This window comes from Anolis sagrei, chromosome X (genome assembly GCF_037176765.1).
Source record: "Anolis sagrei isolate rAnoSag1 chromosome X, rAnoSag1.mat, whole genome shotgun sequence".
Taxonomy (NCBI): Eukaryota; Metazoa; Chordata; class Lepidosauria; order Squamata; family Dactyloidae; genus Anolis; species Anolis sagrei.
In genome coordinates, this window is record NC_090034.1 from 98,438,907 (window position 1) to 98,461,073 (window position 22,167).

General features: G+C 42.0%; 1 protein-coding gene across 1 annotated transcript in view; it reads left to right on the plus strand.

Annotated features, from left to right (window-relative positions):
• The window catches only part of LOC132780055 (putative lipid scramblase CLPTM1), a 47,113-nt gene extending 26,410 nt beyond the window's left edge, over window positions 1-20,703 (plus strand). The window contains exons 4-14 of the mRNA XM_067460931.1: window positions 1,283-1,441; window positions 4,285-4,402; window positions 4,792-4,877; window positions 10,376-10,496; window positions 10,759-11,003; window positions 12,285-12,378; window positions 13,779-13,969; window positions 14,940-15,035; window positions 15,204-15,339; window positions 17,507-17,674; window positions 18,568-20,703. Of these exons, the coding sequence (XP_067317032.1) occupies window positions 1,283-1,441; window positions 4,285-4,402; window positions 4,792-4,877; window positions 10,376-10,496; window positions 10,759-11,003; window positions 12,285-12,378; window positions 13,779-13,969; window positions 14,940-15,035; window positions 15,204-15,339; window positions 17,507-17,674; window positions 18,568-18,884 (1,731 nt within the window). The 3' untranslated portion in view covers window positions 18,885-20,703. The remainder of the gene's footprint in view (window positions 1-1,282; window positions 1,442-4,284; window positions 4,403-4,791; window positions 4,878-10,375; window positions 10,497-10,758; window positions 11,004-12,284; window positions 12,379-13,778; window positions 13,970-14,939; window positions 15,036-15,203; window positions 15,340-17,506; window positions 17,675-18,567) is intronic.
• Window positions 20,704-22,167: the final 1,464 nt, after the last annotated feature.

Here is a 22,167-nt window from a genome sequence, read left to right on the forward strand (position 1 = left end):
GGATAAAAGGCTTCAAGGGCTGCAGCAGTGGGCGTCACTTGGGCCACACTTTGGGCACTTTTATTGTATAATGTATTTTGGCGTGTTTTACTACTTTAGCAGATACACACAGCCTATTGTAGTTCAGCCTTTGACTATGCCTGCAACTCATCTCTCTGGGGATTCTGGGCCTGTTAGTCATTTTGAGAACACTGGGGATTCTGGGTCTGCAAGTTAGCAGGAGAGCCAGAAAAAGATGTTAAGCCCTGAAAATGAGTGGTCTGTGTCTGAAGGCCACATTCCTGAAAAGCAGTGTACTAGAGAAGCAAGATCAGGAACAGATCTGAGCTCAGAGAATGAAAATGAAAGTCCAGGTGGACAAACTAATGAGTAGTTAGATAGAAGGTTTACTTTCCGTCAACATAGAGCTTCTCAGGAGAATTTACCAAGGTCAAAATGCCTATTAGTCAAGAAATCCTTATCAGTTTCCCAGGGGAGAAGGCATGTCTTTCTCTCTATATTAGCTAGCCCAGCAGATGGGTCCACAAGGTTGGTATTTGAGTATAGAATTACTGTCAAGTCAAAGGATTTCTAGTTTCACATTCTATATATCCTTTTGTTCATGTCTCATGATTCCAAGTTTTGAGGACAGTTCCTGAATTTTGGATTTATTCTACTTTTGTATTCCTGGTTTTTGATGCTAATCTTGTACTATGATTTCTGTGGATTATTCTTGATATTTAGTTTGTTATACTTTTTGCTGAATTGCTTTTCATATATAATGAAACTGCTTTGCTATGGACTGGACTGTGTGTTAGGTACAGAGATGGTTCCCAGGCTTGGAGTGCAACACAGCACTCCGGATCCAGGGATTTAACCATCCACAGCTAGAAAATATTCCAAAAAACCCCCCTTGATTTCACAATTTTATATGGAATACGACATTTTACAGCACTACTGTATATTATAGGGCCTAGTTTATATATTTTCATCCATGGGAGGTTTTACTCGGCAATTTCCTTGGCTTGTGAAATTACAGCTGGCACATACATTCAAGCATATATTAGGATTCATGAAAAGAGTTCTCTTCCATGCCTGAAATGAAATTGTGATTAGTTTGGGGGGGGGGGGTTGGGGGGGTTGGAACCTGACATTTATGCTAGCTACCACATTCTATTTTTGCAGTAAATACACAGTCCTGATGGTCCAAGAGTAGAAAAGGCTGAGCAGGGTATATGTTGTTTTCCCCCTAGCTACCGTGTATGGTTGCCTCCCCTGACAAAAACCGTTCTTTTCACTGCAGGATCTTCATGTCTATATATCAGAGCATGAGCACTTTACAGATTTCAATGCTACTTCAGCATTGTTTTGGGAGCAACGGGATCTTGTCTACGGAGATTGGAGCAGTGGCGAGAATTCCGATGGGTGCTACGAACACTATGCAGAGTTAGATATCCCTGAGGTATTTGGGCCGTTCACATCACTAGCTGCTTCCTCTTTATAATTGCTCATTTTCCTGGAGCTGAATGATGGGAAATTCTGGATAGATAAAAGGAAGGACTGCTTCACACAACTCCTCCCCCCAGCAACAATATAGTAATATATAATGCTAATATTGTGCTATGCTAATAATATAATGTAATGTAATGTAATGTAATATAATATTGTGCTATGCTAATAATATAATATATTGTATATACATATAATAGTGATAATATTATAATATAATACTAATAATAATATAATATAATAATTATGTATCATATATTACATGTAATATTACTAATAGTATTGCATTATAGTGGTATATTGCAATATATTAATATATAATAATACTAATATTAATAATATGGGCCAGATTGTAGAGAGAGGGGACCAGGGGACAGTTCCATCTTGTCTCCTGCATATGTCATCAGTTGGGAACCCCTCCTCCCAGCACCAACTGCTGCTCTAGGCCAGAGTGTGGGGGGGGGGGGGGGGCAGGGGATATTTTCACCTTGTCTCCAGCATATGTCATCAGTTGGGGACCCCTCCTCCCCAGCACCAACTGCTGCTCTGGGCCAGAGTGAAGGGGGGGGGGGCAGGGGACAGTTCCACCTTGTCTCCTGTGCTATGCTAATATTGTAATATATTGTATATACATATAATATTTATAATATTATAATGTAATACAATATAATACTAATAATAATCATATGTTATTATAATTATATATTTTATACTGCATGTAATATTACTAATAATCCAATATAATAGTATAGTACAATATAGTAATATATAATACTGATATTGTACTATGCTAATAATATAATATATTGTATGTATATATATCTTGTAAGCCACTCTGAATCCCCTTCAGGGTGAGGGGATAAATGTCACAAATAAATAAATAAATAAATAAATTAAAGGTAAAGGTTTCCCCTGACATAAAGTCTAGTCCATTGTGCTATGTTAATCTATATCTATAGGTAAAGGTAAAGGTTGTCCCCACATTAAGTCCAGTCATGTCTGACTCTGGGGTGTGGTGCTCATCTCCATTTCTAAGCTGAAGAGCTGGCATTGTCTGTAGACACCTCCAAGGTCATGTGGCCAGCATGACTGCATGGAGCGCCATTACCTTCTCGCCGGAGCGGTACCTATTAATCTACTCACATTTGAATGTTTTCGAACTGCTAGGTTGGCAGAAGCTAGGGCTGACAGTGGAAGCTCACATCGCTCCCCGGAATTGAACCTGCGACCTTTCGGACAACAAACTCAGCAGCTCAGCACTTTAACCCACTGCACCACTGGGGGCTCACTTTTATTATCTATACACATAATAAAAGTAAAAAATGTGTATGTGTGTCTGTGGCAGAGGTATCCACTTACACAGACAGCCTCCCGCCTCCACAAACAGGCTATAGTTCCAAGTGCTGAGAACCCTCCAAAGGCACTCCCTCAACTGACATTGTAGGGTATAGCGAGCACCATGAACATGTAGCCCAGATGCTGACAGTGCCCTCCCCAAACATTATTGCCCATCATCCAATGAATGCTTTCATTCAGGGAGAATTTCATCCTAGATTTGATGTGTTTCCTCCACCACAAGCAGGCATCTCAGGGTTCCTTGTGTGGAATTTGCATTACCCCACCCAGTGCCTCTCCCTTAACCCTTCCCTACCCTTTCCTATGGCACATAGCAAACACAGGAGTTGATCAGCAACTGAATAGACTGGACAGGGGGTCCAACAATGGACTGGGACCAAACTTGGCTCACAGAAGCACCATGACCAAGTGAACATACTGCATGGGTTTGGGGGAAATGACCTTCATTTTGGGAGGTGTAGTTCACCTATATCCCAAGAGCACTCAACCCAGCCGATGACAGATCTGGACCAAACTTGGCACACAGACCCAACATGGCCAACTGTAAATAATGGCAGGATTTGGGGGTGACTGCCCTTGGCATATGGGAGTTGTAGTTCACTCTTATCTAGAGGGCATTGAACCCAGCCGATGACAGAGCTGGACCAAACTTGGCACACACACACCCAACAAGGCCAACTGTGCATACAAGCCTGGTTTGAGGAGGATTGACCCACCATTCTGGGAATTGTAGTTCACCCACATCATTATGTATTTTCTAATGGGAGCATTTATAAAAAATGAAATCAAAGACAGGCTTTTTCCTAATAAATAGTGTTACTAATTAACTGAATTATATTACCTAACACCCCAAAACAAACAATGACTCTTTCAAATAACCTGAGCACCGCTGGGTACCCAAGCTAGTAATATAATATATTGTATGTACATATAACTTGTAAGCCGCCCTGAGTCCCCTTTGGAGTGAGAGAGGGCGGAGTATAAAAATAGTAAATAAATAAATACAGTTAAACTGTGGAGCCCCTGGTGGCGCAGTGGGTTAAACCCCTGTGCTGGCAGGACTGAAGACCGACAAGTCGCAGGTTCGAATCTGGGGAGAGGCGGATGAGCTCCCTCTATCAGCTCCAGCTCCTCCTGCTGGGACATGAGAGAAGCCTCCCACAAGGATGATAAAAACGTCAAATCATCCGGGCGTCCCCTGGTCAAAGTCCTTGCAGACGGCCAATTCTCTCACACCAGAAGTGATTTGCAGTTTCTCAAGTCGCTCCTGACACGACAAAAAACAACAACTGTGGAATTTATTGCTGTAAGATACAGTGATGACTACCAACTTTGATAGCTTTAAATGTTACTGCTTATTACGATATCCTGCTAACAGTTTGGATGATGCCTGTGATCGCCTTGTGACATATATATGTGTTCTTGTCTATGTGATTTCAGAGTGTTCAACATAATGGTTCCATTTACATCCACGTGTACTTTACAAAGAGCGGGTTCCATCCCGATCCAAAACAGAAGAACCTCTACAGGCGACTCGCCACAGTCCACACATCACGAAGTAAGCCTCCCTCCATCAGGATTTTCAATTTCCCAACAGTGTGTTGTATCACAGCACTGCACAGCTTTCTCTCTCTCTCTCTCTTTCTCTCTCTCTCTCTCTCTCTCTACACATGACTATTTTGTAGGAAAGCCAGGATGCCAAGATCCAATATTTCTCCCATTGAGCAATATAAGGTCTTTACATAGTCTTTAAGGGATTAGCTTGCTGCATCAGTCACAAAGATTTTCTTAAGAACTAAATTGCAAAAAAAATGTGCTTGCAGTCTGAAAATTCTGTTGTTTAGGCTTTGCCTTTCTGTTTTTCTTTGCATAGTACCGTAGTGTTTTATGTATGCTTACCTTCCATTTCTCCCCTCACCCCTTCCCTTCTCCATTTCTTCATTGCAGTGATAAATAAATACAAACGCAGGAGGTTCCAGAAAACGAAGAATCTGCTAACAGGGGAGACAGAAGCAGATCCTGAAATGATAAAAGTAACTATTCCTTCTTGTGGCATATACTTTTGTGTATTTCCTGTTCTTCTTTGGCCGCCAAGGTCACGGTTGTGCCCTTCACAATAGTAGCAGCCATTGAGGCTTCTTAGTTGCACAGTTTCCCATTATGCACTCCCTAATTCAGTTCCCTCTGCCCAGGGCTCTCTCTCGTGCAGCGGAGCCTCATGAATCAGCAGTGGCCAACAATCACTGTACTTCATGTTGCAGAACAGTTTCAGTCCTTTCCTTTTGGGTTTCATGCTCTGTAATACAATGAAGCTTTCCACTCATTATGTTTTCTTTCTGTGGCCAAGAGAGTATTGGGGAGTTCCTCAAACTGTTTTATTTGTAGGTTTGCAAATCTAAAACATGGTGGGCTGTAAGGAAAAACGGTCTATTTGTTGTCAAAGGTTTTCATGGAATCACTGTTTTGCTGTGAATTTTTTGGGCTGTATGGCCATGTTCCAGAAGCATTCTCTCCTGACGTTTCACCCACATCTATGGCAGGCATCCTCAGAGGTTGTGAGGTGTGTTAGAAACTAAGCAAGTGGGGTTCATATATCTGTGGTATAATGTCCAGGGTGGAAGAAAGAACTTTTGTCTGTTTGAGGCAAGTGTGAATGCTGCAGTTAATAATCTTGGTTAGCATTGAATAGCCTTGCAGTTTCAAGACGTGGCTGCTTCCTGCCTGGGGGAATCTTTTGTTGGGATGTGTTAGCTGGCCCTGATTGCCTCCTGTCTGGAATTCCTCTGTTTTCTGAGTATTCCTCTTTATATGCTTTTCTAATTTCAGAGCTTTTTAATACCAGTAGCCAGATTTTGTTATTTACATGGTTTCCTTCTTTCTGTTGAAATTGTCCACATGCTTGTGGATTTCAGTGACTTCTCTGTGTAGTCCAACATGGTAGTTGTTAGACTGGTACAGCATTTTCTGTGTTCGCAAACAATATGCTGTGCCCAGGTTTGTTCATCAAGTGCTCTGCATTAACACTTGCCTCAAACAGACAACAGTTCTTTCATCCACCCTGGATATTACACAGGTATATAAACCCTACTTGTCTATGAAACATCAGGAGGGAATGCTTCTGGAACATGGCCAGACAGCCCAGAAAACTCACAGCAACCCACAGTCTATTTGCTTACAGCAATAAAAAGCTAGAGTGATGGCAGTTACCAGGCAGGTGGTTTTTTGGGGTGAAAGTGGGGCTTAAAGTATTGCAGTTAGCCATGTTCATGCACCGCCTAGAAATGTATGCTGGTCATTTTTGAAAGTGTGATATTGGGTTGAATGAACTCAATCTGATCCTTATGTTCTCAGAAGGAAGCAGAGGTTAGAATAGGGCACCTCAAACTAAGGCCCGGGGGCCGAATGCGGCCCTCCAAGGTCATTTACCCGGCGCTCACTTAGGATCAACCTAAGTCTGTAACGACTTGAAAGCACACAACAACAACCCCCCTATCTCATCAGCCAAATGCAGGCCCACACTTCCCATTGAAATATTAATACATTTATATTTGTTAAAATTGTTATTGTATTTTTAAGCTGTTTTTGCACTACAAATATGTGCAGTGTGCATAGGAATTCATTCATGTTTTTTTCACATTTTAATCCGGCCCTCCAACAGTTTGAGGAACTGTGGCCTGGCCCTCTGTTTAAAAAGTTTGAGGAACCCTGGGTTAGAACATTGTTTTTAAAATGTGATTTTCTGTATTGGTTCAGGTTCTTTGAAAATGATTATCTATTTTGTAACCATACTCAGTATGTCTACCACAATACTCTCAATAAATTAAAAAAAACTATTAATACAAAAGTGAAAAGGGGATTTATTTATTATTATTTTGGGCACTTTGAACCTGCCCTTCTCAACCCCCAAGGGGGGACTCAGGGCGGCTTACAACCAGCACAATTCGATGCTAACAATTCAACAGATAAAATACATAACAACAATAACCACAATAGTTAAAACATTCAATTAATACAATAACAACTAAAAAGCCAATCTAGTGGCCAACGTTCACCAAGTTCTAAAATCCGTAAGTCCATTCAGCATTACCATAGTCCTTTCCAAATTCTGGTCGATATTACCTTGTCAGTCTGCCAGATTACCCAAAGGCCTGGTCCCATATCCATGTTTTCAGCTTCCTTCTGAAGGAGAGGAGGGATGTTGATGACCTAATTTCCCCGGGGAGTGAGTTCCACCATAGTTCTCCATGCCAGGGGTGCAAATAACATGACTCTCCTATTCATTCATTCATTCATTCATTCATGTCAGGAGCGACTTGAAAAACTGCAAGTTGCTTCTGGTGTGAGAGAATTGGCCGTCTGCAGGGACATTGCCCAGGGTACATTGCCCGATCTTTTGATGTTTTCCCATCCTTATGGAAGGCTGCTCTCATATCCCTGCATGGGGAGCTGGAGCTGACAGAGGGAGGTCAACCTGCTCTCCCCAGATTCGAACCTGCTGGTCATAGTCCTGCCGACACAAGGGTTTAACCCATTGTGCCACCAGGGACTCCTATTCTCCAAATAGTGTTGGGGTACAGCTCCCATCATTCCTCAGCATTGGTGGCCGTAGCAGGTTGCAGAGTGCTGAGAGATCTAGAAAATCACATGATTCCCATCTCCTATTGATTCTATTTTAATTTTAAAAGAAGTGTGGTGGTGGTGTTGATAAATTAAACTTTTCAAAGGGGGAGAGTCACAGTCAGCAGCAATGTTCCCTCTATTGCTGAAAGGACAAGTAAATATTATTGTTGTTATGGTGTTGTTGCCTTCGAGAGTAATTCGTTCCATGCGGCACTTTGCTCTGAGAAGGAGAAGAGAAAATCTGGGCTGTTTCTGGCTCCCTGCCGTGCTGTTAGAGATGGTTCAGTGAGCATGTGTGTGTGAGAGAGACCTTTGTATTCAAGTCACAGCTCTTCCATAGAGTGGTCGCTGTAAATCTTGGCAGCTCTGTGAACTCATCCCCCGCTGCCACCATATAGATCCAGCTTTGCTAGTCACACCTGTGCAATTTGCAATGTAGCAAACACCAGGACCCTTCCAACCTGCAGCTGTGCTCCTTCTTAGAGCCATGCTGAGCGCATAGTTGCGTAAGGCTGGCCAAAGGCTGTTGTCGTGCATGCTGGCTGCTTCTGGGAGCCTGCAGCCTCTGGTTTTGCTATAATTAGAGAACATCTTTCTTAGCATCTCCAAATGTGTTCCAAGCCACATTGCTGAGCAGGAATGGAACCATTCCCTCTGTCAGGAGAAGGTTAGATTCTGCCTCCCTTCCCAAAAGGACACACTGCAAGTATGAATTTATATTTTTCGTGTCAGGAGCAAACCAAACAATTGTATTGCATTTTTAACAAACAAACAAGCAAAACACAAAGTTTGCAAGCTTGGTAGTTGATTAAATGTCCTTTGACCAGTATCTGGCCACTTGGAGTGCCTCTGGTGTTGCCGCAAGAAGGTCCTCCATTGTGCATGTGGCAGGGCTCAGGTTGCATTGCAGCAGGTGGTCCGTGGTTTGCTCTTCTCCACACTCGCATGTCATGGATTCCACTTTGTAGCCCCATTTCTTAAGGTTGGCTCTGCATCTCGTTGTGGCAGAGCGCAGTCTGTTCAGCACCTTCCAAGTCGCCCAGTTTTCTGTGTGCCCGGGGGGAGTCTCTCATGGAATCAGCCATTGACTGAGGTTCTGGGTTTGAGCCTGCCACTTTTGGACTCTTGCTTGCTTAGGTGTTCCAGCGAGTCTCTCTGTAGATCTTAGAAAACTATTTCTTGATTTAAGTCGTTGACGTGCTGGCTGATACCCAAACAGGGGATGAGCTGGAGATGTCACTTCCTTGGTCCTTTCACTATTGGCTGCTACTTCCCGGCAGATGTCAGGTGGTGCAATACCGGCTAAACAGTGTAATTTCTCCAGTGGTGTAGGGCGCAGACACCCTGTGATAATGTGGTGTCTGCATTAAGAGCCACATCTACTGTTTTAGCATGGTGAGATGTGTTCCACGCTGGGCATGTGTCCTCAGCAGCAGAGTAACATAGCGCAAGGACAGATGTCTTCACTGTGTCTGGTTGTGATCCCCAGGTTGTGCCAGTCCGCTTTCATATGAATACTCAGTAGTGATACTGCTGGTTCTGGTGTAAATACGTCTTGCAACTGCTGTTCGGCTCTTTAAAAAATCAGAGTTGTAAACCACACTATCCACGTGAGATGAAAACTGATGATAAACTTTTGAAAACGTGATAGTAGTATTTAAAATCTGTACTAAAATTATCCATCAGTGAACATTTCTGAGCCATGAGTAGAGCAGTAATTCCTGTGCCAAGATGCTTGCTTTGATACAAGCAAGAAATCAGTGGAGTAACTCAAGGTACCTGCTTTCAGGGGAGGCTGCCTGCCCTGGTTCTGTGTGAAGAATGGATTTGCTTTTCAATTCTGTCAGGCAACTCTGTCCAAGTGGGTGATTCTGCCACTTGAAGAAAGGCGCTCAATTCACCTTCTGTCCTGAAGTGTGGTGGAGGTTCCTTCTTTGGAGGCTTCCAAACAGAGGATGGATGGCCATCTGTCGGGGGTGCTTTGAATGTGATTTTCCTGCTTCTTGGCAGGTGCTTGGACTGGATGGCCCATGAGGTCTCTTCCAACTCTAAGATTGTATGATTTTAAATATTGTATTGCCCTTTTATGGGTTTTTTTTTTTTTGCACTACAAATAGGATGTGTGCAGTGCGCATAGGCATTCTTTCATGGTTTTTTCAAACTATATAGTCTGGCCATCCAACAGTCTGAGGGACCGTGAACCAGCCCTCTACTTAAAATGTTTGAGGACCCCTGCTCTAAAGGATCATCTCCATCCAAAGATAGCTAATTCTTGAACCTTTCCCATGCTAAAAGTGGGAGTGTTGCGTATGAGAGTTTTGGGTGGCTCCAGATTTAAATCATTTTTAAAGACTTAGATCTTTAGGAATAATTACCTTAGGTAGTAATTTTATTGATTAGCCCTTAGGCCATATCACAGTAAGAAACAGAACAACAAGGCCTGACAAGACCTGATCACACTCCACGTAGTAAGTTAAAATAAGACACTTATAACAATACAGTAAATAGTAATATGATAAGACATGATAAAACTGATAAACTGATCAAGCTGAGTATATACATCATGAATAATTACCTTAGATCTTGAAGGATTAAAAGCATCTGTTCAGATCTTGAGTAGTGCTCCAGATTGCTCCATACATGAGTCTGTTTTCTGTAACACAGTGGTTCTCAACCTGTGGGTCCCCAGATGTTTTGGCCTTCAACTCCCAGAAATCCTAACAACTGGTAAACTGGCTGGAATTTCTGGGAGTTGTAGGCCAAAACACCTGGAGACCTCAGGTTGGGAACCATTGCAAACACAATGAGATTCCACTCTCTTTTGTGGCTCTCAAAATAGTCTTGAATTCAGCAGCCTTCTCCTCCTGCCCAGCCAAACGAAGCAGCCTCAGGCCTTGTGTTTTTCTTGCAGAGAGCTGAAGATTATGGCCCTGTAGAAGTGATCTCACACTGGCACCCAAACCTCACCATCAACATAGTGGATGACCACACGCCGTGGGTCAAGGGCAGCGTTCCTCCACCTCTGGACCAATGTAAGAACCACCAGTTGCTACCTTGTCATGCTTCTTTGATAACACTTTGCTTCTATGGGAGAATCATTCCCCTTGAGACTTCCTTAGCAGTTTTATTGAGTTTCCATATTGTCTCTTTGTAGCTTTGGCCACTAAATACAGAATGCAAGGTTGTAGTTTATTCCTTACCTATTGATTCAGGTGTTTTCTACCAATAGGCCCTCAAGTGATGCTTGATGTTTTCTACCACCTGTAATATATCACTTGCTCTGTTCTGTTTTAGATGTGAAGTTTGATGCAGTGAGCGGTGACTACTATCCCATCTTATACTTCAATGATTACTGGAACTTGCAGAAAGACTACTTCCCTATCAATGAGACCGTAGAGCAGTTGCCCTTCCGCCTCTCCTTCTGTCCGCTCTCGCTCTGGCGGTGGCAGCTCTATGCTGCCCAGAGTACCAAATCCCCCTGGAACTTCCTGGGAGAGGATTTATATGAACAGTCAGATGAGGAGCAAGATTCAGTAAAGGTGAGTGGGAAGGTGGTGGTGTCCGTAAAACTTCCTGGCTTCTTCTTGACCTATTTTGTTATCTCTGTTTTCTCCCAAAGTTGGAATTCAAAATAGCTCACCTTATTATTACAACAAAGATGCAGCTGAAGCCCAACTGGGTCAAGCCTTAAAGATAGGCAGGGAAGACCAGGTGCATTTGCCTTTTTTAGAGTAAGGCAATGGCAAGCCATCTTGAGTATCCGTCAGAAAACCCTATCAATGTATGGATTGCCATAGGTCAGCAGATGGATCAAAGAGACATTCTTGTTCCACGGAGTGTAAGATACTTATTTATTTATTTATGACATTTATATGGCGCCCTTCTCACCCCGAAGGGGACTCAGAGCGGCTTACAAGATATATATACATACAATATATTATATTATCAGCATAGTACAATATCAAACATGTGAGGGGAAAATTCACATATAAAATTATTTTATATACATACATACACAGATACACAGATATATTTATCGTTATCTATATATAAGATTTGCAGAGACTTGCAAACATGTGAGGGGGAAATTCATATATAAAAATAATGGATACATATAGATACAGATATACAGGTACATGGAAATCTCTAGATATCTATATGTATATAGGATTTGCAAAGACCTGCAAACATAGTAGAAAATTCATGTATAACATTAATGTGTATAGATAGATAGATAGATAGATAGATAGATAGATACAGATATATAGGTACATAGGGATTAAAAAGGGGGAAATGGCTATATATCTGTAGGAGATATTAATAAATATTTCAGGGGACACTGCTTTCATAAGATCAGTGGATATTCCTGACTTGCAAGGGCTTCTCTCCCCGTCCTCTCCCTTTTAAAAACATTCCAGCCTGGGAGGAGAATTAGAGCAGAAGCAGAAAAGAAAACACACTGTTTAGGGAGGGGAAAATGAAAGAGAAGTATTTCGTATGTTGCAAGCAATGGCCTCCAGGCTCTGCTGCCTGGCTTAACGCCATTATAAGTCGAGGGAGGATTTTTCAACCCATAAAAAGGTCTGAAAAACTCGGCTTATTTTCGAGTATATACGGTACATTGTCTTTCAGTCCAAAAGTCATATGCATGCTTGAGTTTTCTGTTGTTGCTTTTCATGCCTGTGATGGCTATAAAAACCTTATAGAGATTTTGGAATTGCTAAAAAGAAGCCAAAACTAGGACAAGAGGCCTTCACAGTTTGTGGATTTCTGGAAGTGCACAACACTTACACTAGTATTTCTTTCTTTTTCACCTTTAGGTTGCTTTGTTAGAAACCAATCCCTACCTGCTGGCTTTGACCATTGTTGTTTCCATTGTACACAGTATTTTTGAATTCCTTGCTTTCAAAAATGGTAAGTTCTAAACTATAGGATATTATTTCTTTTTTTCTTCCATCCCATCCTTTCTCCTCCCCCCCCCCCCCAATCCTTTTACTCATTTCTCTGACCCTTTGTGAAAATACGTATACTGTTTAGATCTGAAATTTTCAAAGTATAACCAATAGGATAAACACAGAAAACAAACACATCATGCGACATGCGTGGCTTGAAGAATCCTAGGCTGGGGTTAAAATTGCTGGAAGAAACATTAACAACCTTAGATATGCAGATGATACCACTTTGATGGCTGAAAGCGAGGAGGAGCCGAGGAGCCTTGTCACCAAGGTGAAAGAAGAAAGTACAAAAGCTGGGTTGCAGTTAAACATAAAAAAAAAATAAATATCAAGATAGTGACAACCAGACTGATTGATAACTGGCAAATAGAGGGAGAAAGCATGGAGCAGTGACAGACTTTGTATTTCTAGGTGTGATAGCAGGCACAGACTGCAGCCAGGAAATCAGAAGACGTTTCCTTCTTGGGAGGACAGCAATGACCAATCTTGATAAAATAGTGAAGTGTAGAGAAATAACACTGGCAACGAAGATCCGCATAGTTAAAGCAATGGTATTCCCCGTATTAACCTATGGATGCAAGAGCTGGACTATAAGGAAGGCTGAGTGAAGGAAGATAGACACTGTTGAACTGTGGTGTTGTAGGAATATTCTGAAAAGATCCAGCCTGTCCATACTTCAGGAAATAATGCCCGACTGCTCACTGGAGGGAAGAATATGAGAGGCAAAGATGAAATACTCTGGCCACATAATGAGAAGACAGTAAAGCTTGGAGAAGATAATGATGCTGGGGAAAATGGAAGGAAAAAGGAAGAGGGGCCGACCAAGGGCAAGGACCAGCTTGTGGTGCAGCTGGTTGGGAGTCAGCTGCATTAAAATCACTACTGGCCAAGAGGTCATGAGTTCAAAGCCAGCCTGGGTCGGAGTGAGCTTTCAGCCATTTGTCTAGCTTGCTGTCGACCTTTGCAGCCCAAGAGACAGTTGCATCTGTCAAGTAGGAAATTTAGGTACAGCTTATGGTAATTTAATTTACGATGCCATAAAACTCTCCAGCAGCGTGCAAAAGAATGAAGAAGTACTCCATCAGTGTCACAAATGGATGGTAAAGCGACTTTAATAGCCCTGGACCAGTAGCAAAACACAGCTAGTGCATTATTTTCAGAGAAGTCTTGCTTGCCTGCTTCCTTCCTCTTGGGTAAAACACAAGCTCCTCTCTGCCTTGTAGCTTTAAATGCTAATCTGTCACTGGTAAATACTGAGCCATTCAGCAGTTGGCTTAATACAAGTCGTCATTATGTCTTGATCAATACTAGGATTGAACTTTTTTCATTGGGACCTTGATTTCTCTTTCTCCTTTATAGACATTCAGTTCTGGAACAGTAGGCAATCTCTAGAGGGACTCTCAGTCCGGTCAGTATTCTTCGGGGTGTTTCAGTCCCTTGTCGTCCTCCTCTACATCCTGGACAATGAAACAAACTTTGTGGTGCAAGTCAGCGTCTTCATTGGGCTCCTCATAGATCTTTGGAAGATCACAAAAGTTATGGATGTCAGGGTAAGAGTTCATATCACATGCTTTGAGCCTGTTAGGTTATTTCACCAAAGCAATTTATTTATTTATTTATTTAATGCACATAAAAACATTAAATACAGTATAAAACCACAACAGAAATAATAAGCAACAGCCAGGAGACAGGTGTTTTTAAAGTCTCTTCCTCAGTCCCCTTCCTCCTCTTAGCTGGCTTGAGGGCGGGGGTGGGGAGAAGCAGCATGATTTCTTCCTTCTCCTGAGGTGGCAGGTAAATGTAGTAAGCAACAGCCAGGAGACAGGTGTTTTTAAAGTCTCTTCCTCAGTCCCCTTCCTCCTCTCAGCTAGCTTGAGGGTGGGGGGTCCTCCTTCTCCTCCTGTGGTGACAGGCAGATGTAGTAAGCAACAGCCAGGAGACAGATGCTTTTAAAGTCTCTTCCTCAGTCCCCTTTCTCCTTTTAGCTGGCTTGAGGGGGCGGGGGAGCAGCATGATTTCCTCCTTCTCCTCCTGAGGTGGCAGGCAAATGTAGTAAGCAACATCTAGGAGACAGGTGTTTTTAAAGTCTCTTCCCCAGTCCTCTTTCTCCTCTTAGCTGGCTTGAGGGCGGGGGTGAGGTGGGAGAAGCAGCATGATTTCCTCCTCCTCCTGAGGTGGCAGGCAGATGTAGTAAGCAACAGCCAGGAGACAGGTGTTTTTAAAGTCTCTTCCTCAGTCCCCTTCCTCCTCTTAGCTGGCTTGGGGGCGGGGGGAGAGTGGCAGTATTTATTTATTTACTTCATTTCTATACCGCTCTTCTCAGCCCTTAGGCGACTCAGAGTGGTTAACAACCAGTTTCAGCATACACAATACAAAATCATTAGACATTTAAAAGCAGTAGCATACCAATTAGTTAACACCAAACATCAATACAGTAGGATTTCCTTGTTCTCCTCTTGAGGTTGCAGGCAAACCAACTCCTTACTTCTCCCTTCTCTTTTTTCTCATGCTAATAAACAGTTGGATCGGGACAACAAAATTGCTGGCATCTTCCCACGCTTAACGTTCAAAGACAAATCAACATATATAGAATCGTCTACCAAAGTCTACGATGATGTAAGTTTCGGGCCTGCTTGGGGAGGGAGGGCTTACAGATCTTACAAAGAGAAAGAAGGAGTCTTGACTGGCAGGAATGTTTTTTCCTCTCTCAAATTCTCAACAGATACCTGTCAATGGCAGAAGAGCATCAATTTTACTGTTTCTATTTCTCGTTTTCTCTTACAGATGGCTTTCCGGTACCTCTCCTGGATCCTTTTCCCGCTGCTGGGATGTTACGCCGTGTACAGCCTCCTCTACATGGAACACAAGGGCTGGTACTCCTGGGTTCTCAGCATGCTCTACGGATTCCTGCTGACATTTGGTGAGTTGCAGGAGCTTTCCTCAAAAGTGTACCTCCACTGATGTAGAATTAGACACCTCTGCTGGAATGTGTGTTCTTGGCTGATCAACTGGAGCTTGTTCATTTGGACAAATACGGTTATTACTCACTTAAGTGCATAGATACCTTTTTGACATTACTACTTAAACAAAAAAAAATTGGTGCTAGAGGTGGAAATAACAGGGAAAGTGTAGGAATAAGTTCCTTTACCACAGAAAGCAGTACACAAAATGAAGGCAGACTTTGATGAAGTTTGGGGAAAAATTATTGAGAACGGCTTAAAAGAAGTAAATGGGAAATTACCTCCATAAGAAGAAATTGTATTTTGGAAAGAGAATGTAAATTGAAGTGGTTCGGAAGGGGCGGCGGGCACAGAGGTGAAAAAAAAGTATATAAGATATATATACACTTATGGTTGATGTAATGAATTGAAGTATTGATGTATTGATGTATTCTAAGAAAATCAATAAAAATATATTTTAATAAACAAAAACAAAATCAAGGCAAATAAAATATGATTGACTAGCAAAACAAAGTCAGATTTCTTAAAATTATTTAGGTACCTTTTTAAAAAGTGAAAATATTTTTCCTGTGTTCCTCACCCATTTATTTAAAAATTTCCAGGGATGTTTGTGTGCAATTGAGACAAAAAAGTGCTTGTCTAAAGGCTTATACCCTGAAGGACACAAGACAAATTTTAAAATAATAAGAGTAGCATACAGATGCTCTTCTTTATTGCCCTCTAGTCTCTTTTTTCTCATTTTTATTATATGTTTTTGTTTATTATCCCTGTTTTTATTTCTTATATATGCTTCTAAAAACTTTTAATCAAAATTATTTTTTTTTTAAAAAAAAGAAGAAGAACACATACGCTCAGGCACCAATTATTTAAATGATTATGTGTTTGTTTATGTTTTAGTAATACTGTAACCCACCTCGAACCGTGAGGAGAGGCGGGCAAGAAATAAAACAACTTCTTCTTCTTCCTATTATTATTATTATTATTATTATTATTAAATTAATTCTTGTAAATAATCCAATAACATGCCCAAACTTTGATCTTGTATCTTAAGGGGAAAGTACTCCCATCTATCACTGTAGTTCTCAACCTGAAGGTCCCCAGATGTTTTGGCCTTCAGCTTCCAGAAATCCTAACAGCTGGTAAACTGGCTGGGATTTCTGGAAATTTTGGACCAAAACACCTTTGGACCCACAAGTTGAGAACCACTGATCTAACAGATATTGAATCTTTATTTGATGTGTCCTCCAACCGATCCCAAAGCATCTTTGTCTAAGCCAGTGGTTCCCAACCTGTGGTCTGTGGATCACCAGTGGTCTGCAAGAACAAAAATAATGGTCTGCATCCTCACCATTACTACACTGTTGCCTCACGACAACGAGAGTGTCTGGTCTTGGAAAACCCTCTTATAGTGCCAATGCAATGGGGATGTCGGGAGGGGAGAGGCTGACTACCCATGAAAGATTACTACTACCACATGAGCTCTAGGTTATTAAATAAGGTTTTCTGTGGGTGAGTAGATAGTGACTATTGGATGGCATGGGGTCTGTATCGGAAACTAGAGCTGATGTGGTCTATGCAATGCAGTATTATTTTCTTTTTAAAATATTTTTATTAAATAAAAATTTCAATACATTAAAAATAAAACAACTATGAAAACGTGGGAATGAGCGACTGGTCTTGCAAAACTCTCTTACAGTGCCAAGGCTTATTAAATATGATTTTCTGTGGGCAAGCAGATAGTGACTACTGGATGGCATGGGTTCTTTATCAAAAACTAGAGCTGATGTGGTCTATCCAATGCAATTTTCTGAATCAGCACCCCAAATAACCAAACTGAATCTAAAGTTGACCAAATGCTGATTCGTAACTAATGTTGGAGAGTGGTCCCTGGTGGAAAAAAAGATTGAGAAACACTGGTCTAAGGAAACTTGCTTTATATGCAGCCTGTTGCTTACATCTGGTACTGATTCATTATTTGTACATCTTCCATGGATTTAGATGGAAAGGACAGAGAAAAGAGTTGGATGTCATCAGTATATTGGGCAGCCCACAGCTTCAAGCTCCTTCAGCTTAATCTTCTGGTTGTTCTTGGTATCATTTTATTGTTTTGTCCCTCTTCTAACCCAGGTTTCATCACCATGACACCTCAGCTCTTCATCAACTACAAGTTGAAGTCAGTGGCTCACCTACCGTGGCGGATGCTCACCTACAAAGCCCTGAACACCTTCATCGATGATCTTTTTGCCTTTGTCATCAAAATGCCCATGATGTACAGGATAGGCTGCCTTCGAGATGGTAATTTTTCTGCCCTCTTCCATTGATGCATCATGTTTTGCCATTGTGGCATTCCCTCTCATCTGCTCCCCTTCCCTTCCCTTTCTTTTTTTTTTTTTAAATATTGGTGTTTTCAAATACAGTGTTGCAAGACATTTTGGGGAATAGGGGAGGGGGTCAGGAATGGTAGGAAGGGTAGTGTGGGAGTTCCGATGGTAAAGGGTCAGGTAGGAGGGGTTCAGGAAGGAGATCCAACACAAAAAAATAGTACGAAACAAGTACAAAAATAGAAACGTAACAAGACAAAAACACAGGTTGACTTCCATTCTCCTTCTTGGTGGAGTATATATTTTCCATTCTATATTATCTCCCTATTTAGGGAGTGTGCCTTTCAAGTTTTTGTTTAATTATTTGTTTTCCTTACAGCAAGTATCCTCACTTATTTCTATTTCTTAATTTAGGTGGTACCCTTGGGAAATTTAGTTAGTTTTCTTATAATCCTCAAATATATTGTCGAAGGCTTCCATGGCCGGAATCACTGGGTTGTTGTAGGTTTTTTCGGGCTATATGGCCATGTTCTAAAGGCATTTTCTCCTGACGTTTTGCCTGCATCTATGGCAATCATCCTCAGAGGTAGTGAGGTCTAATTACCTCTCAACAAAAGAACATTTTTAAATGTTTCAATTGTTTTGTAATGTGTGCATTGAAATTGCTATTGTTAACCGCTTTGTGTTGCCTAAGGGCTGAGAAAAGCGGTATATAAATGAAGTAAATAAATATAATAAATAAACCTTTTAGACTTTTCTGACCTTGGACAAAAGTGGAGACGCTCTTTAATGAAAAGGCATTGTTTCCTCCCTACCTGGCCCAAATACCTGCTGCGTTAACATTGGGCCTCTCCTTTTCTCTTGCAGATGTAGTTTTCTTCATTTATCTCTACCAGCGATGGATCTACCGAGTGGATCTGACCCGTGTCAATGAGTTTGGCATCAGCGGGGAGGACCCGGCGTCTCGGACAACGACGCAGAGCATCACTCAGCCGGACGGTGCCCCTTTAGCACTGACCGACAGTGCAGTCGGGGCAACAACAGAGGCCCCGGCCAATGGGGCTCCCGTAGCGGTGGTAAAAGGGGTGGCCGACGGCTCTCCCGCAGCCGTTTCCACAGGGTTGCTGGACGGCGGCCCCGAGGCTCCCCCATTGAAAACGGCAGAGGAGAAGAAAAAAGATTAACCTATTCTAACTTTTTAAAAAGCCCTAACTTGATACACTCTCAGCTGTTGGATAATAATGGACAGAAGGCAAATGGGTGGGGGCAAGGGAGGGGGCAGAGTTGCTTCGGTCCTCCTGGGTCCAGAGCTTTTTATTTTATATTCCAGTAAAACTCGTGTGGGCAGTAAAAAAAAGGGGGGCCGGGGAGGGACGGGGGCCGCCCAGATCTGGGGCAGCACCGGGCGAAGGGGAGGGAAAAGCGAAGGATCACTGGAAATGTTGGTGAAGTTCCGTGTGACATGTTGTATCCGTGGGAGAGAAACCTCACCCCCATCCACCCACCCACCCCTCCCTCCCTCCCTCCCTTCCTCCGTAAATCTCTATGTTTAAAAGCAAAGCTCAAACCAGTAATCATTGTGACCTCCATTCCATTGTGCGGGTATTTAGGACATTGTTATTAAGGAGTTTTCCTCCAAGTTGTGTCTCCGTTTCATAAAGAGAGCTGATTTATCAGAGCAAAAAAAGAAAAAAAGTTAACATAACAAAACAGGAAAAGGAATACCATTCTCATCGTTCCATCCTAATATGGACTCTGGATTTAATAAATTCATATGGGTGTTTAAGTTAAAAAAAAAAACAAACAAACAAGCTTGCTTGCTGTTTCTTCCTCTCCTTGTTTCTTGTCTTTCCAGGAGTGTTTGGGATAGAAATTATGTGCAGGATTGGATTTGTACCTCTTATAGCAGGCATGGGCAAACTTGGGCCCCTGCAGGTGTTTTGGACTTCAATTCCCACCATTCCTAACAGCCTCAGGCCCCTTCCTTTTCACCCTCAGCCGCTTAAGCGGCTGAGGGGGGAAAGGAAAGGGCCTGAGGTTTGGATGTAAAGGCAAGAATACAGAATGGGGGGAGCCTGGTTCGATAGCAGTACTTGTGAAAAAGAACTTGAGTGCTCGTGAAGAACAAGGTAAATAAACATGAGCCAACAATGTCATGTGACAGCTAAAAAAGCCAATGGGATTTTGGACTGCAGAAACAGGAGTCTAGTGCCTAGATCCAGGGAAGTCATGCTACCCCTCTATTCTGCCTTGGTTAGACCACACCTGGAATCACACTATGTCCAATTCTGGGCACTGCAATTGAAGGGAGTGTTGGAATGTGTCCAGAGAAAGGTGATTAAAACGATCAAGGGCCTGGAGAACAGAGGAAGGCCACTAAAATGATCAAAGGTCTGGAGAACAAGCCCTATGAGGAGCAGCTTAAAGATCTGGGCATGTTGAGCCTGAAGAAGAGAAGGCTGAGAAGAGACATGATAGCCATGTATAAATACGTGAGAGAAAGTCATAGGGAGGAGGGAGCAAGCTTGTTTTGTGCTTCCCTGGAATCTAAGATGCAGAACAATGGCTTCAAACTACAAGAAAGGAGATTCCACCTGAACATGAGGAACAACTTCCTAACTGGGAGAGCTGTTTAGCAGTGGAACTCTCTGTCCCAGAATGTGGTTGAGGCTCCTTTGGAAGCTTGTAAACATAAGTTGGATGACCATCTGTGGGGGGTGCTTTGAATGCAGTTTTCCTTCTTGGGAGGGTGTTGGCCCACAAGGTTTCTTAAAACTCTATAATTCTATGAAAGATGAGAAAAATCCTCGACTATTAGCATTTTCACACTTTCAGTATTTATTCCATGCACAATTTGAACACAGTTTGTTTGTATTTAAAACATGCTTGTAGTACAGTAATATTTTTTTGTGCAGAAAAAAGATCCAAATTCTGTTTTCTGTGCAAAAGAAACAGCTGTGGATTTTGCATAGAATAAATCCCATTGTGAATTGGCTCTGAAAATTCTGTGACTCTCGCATTCGTTCTCACAATGGGAAGAAAACATTTACATTCCCCTTTGCATTCTTCAAGAGGAAATCAGTAATTAATGATCTCCTTAGTCAGAAATTTACTTTATCAAAAATTCATTTATGTTAGTTAAAAATAGTTTTTGTGTTTTTTTTGTGTTTTTTTGTGTTTTTTTTTTTTTTTTTTGTTATTCTACAGTGTTTGGAGCAGCGTTTCACAACCTGTTGTTCAGGACCCGGGGGGGGGGTCACGAGTGGGTGTCAGAGGGGTGTCCAAAGACCATCAGAGAACACAGTATTTTCTATTGGTCATGGGAGTTCTGTGTGGGAAGTTTGGCCCAATTCTGTCATTGGTGGGGTTTAGAATGCTCTTTGTAGGTGAACTATAAATCCCAGCAGGTACAACTCCCAAGTGCCAAGGTCTATTTTTCCCAAACTCCACCAGGGTTCACATTTGGGCATATTGACTATTTGTGCCAAGTTTGGTCCAGATCCATCATGGTTTGAGTCCACAGTGCTCTCTGGATGTAGGCGAACTACAACTCCAAAATTCAAGGTCAATGCCCACCAAGCCCTTCCAGTATTTTCTTTTGGTCATGGGAATTATGTGCACCAAGTTTGGTTTAATTCCATCGTTGGTGTTCAGAATGCTCTTTGATTGTAGGTGAACTATAAATCCCAGCAAGTACAATTCCCAAGTGTCAAGGTCTATTTTCCCCAAACTCCACTAATATTCAAATTTGGGCGTATTGGGTATTTATGCCAAATTTGGTCCAGTGAATAAAAATACATCCTGCATATCAGAGAGTTACATTATGATTCATAACAGTAGCAAAATTAGAGTTATGAAGTAGCAACGAAAATAATTTTATGGTTGGGGGTCACCACAACATGAGGAACTGTATTAAGGGGTCGTGGCATTAGAAAGGTTGAGAAAAACTGCTTTGCAGCTAGTGTAAATAGATTTTTTAAAGCTCTGGCTCAAAAGCAGTATAGGTATTAGAAATTTCTAATTCTGGTATTGAAATGTAGCGTAAATACAGCAATTCTCCAAAGAATAGGCATTCACGGCACTGCCAGAACTATGGATTCCTCCAAAGCAGAGAGATGGCCTCCTCCTCCTCCTCCTCCTCCTTTACAGGCCAGTCTCCGGTGCCACAAAACCCAAACCATCCTGAGATTAAAATAGCCGCCTCGTCCACTGCCAGCCAACCTTTCTCCTTACCCTTAACGACAGGAAATGCTTTTCCTCTAAGTACATGGGTGGTCATGCCTCAGGAATGCATTTTGTGCAGACTTCTCTGCCCAGACCAGTGCTTCGGGGCTGGGCTGTCTTTCTGCCACCTTCCTTTTTTCTAAACATTTATCTTGGAAGTATAGCACTGTATGTCTTCTTCCGTCTCAACATATTACAAAAAAAGGGGGGATAATAAATGGACACAAAACAGGGTTCATATAA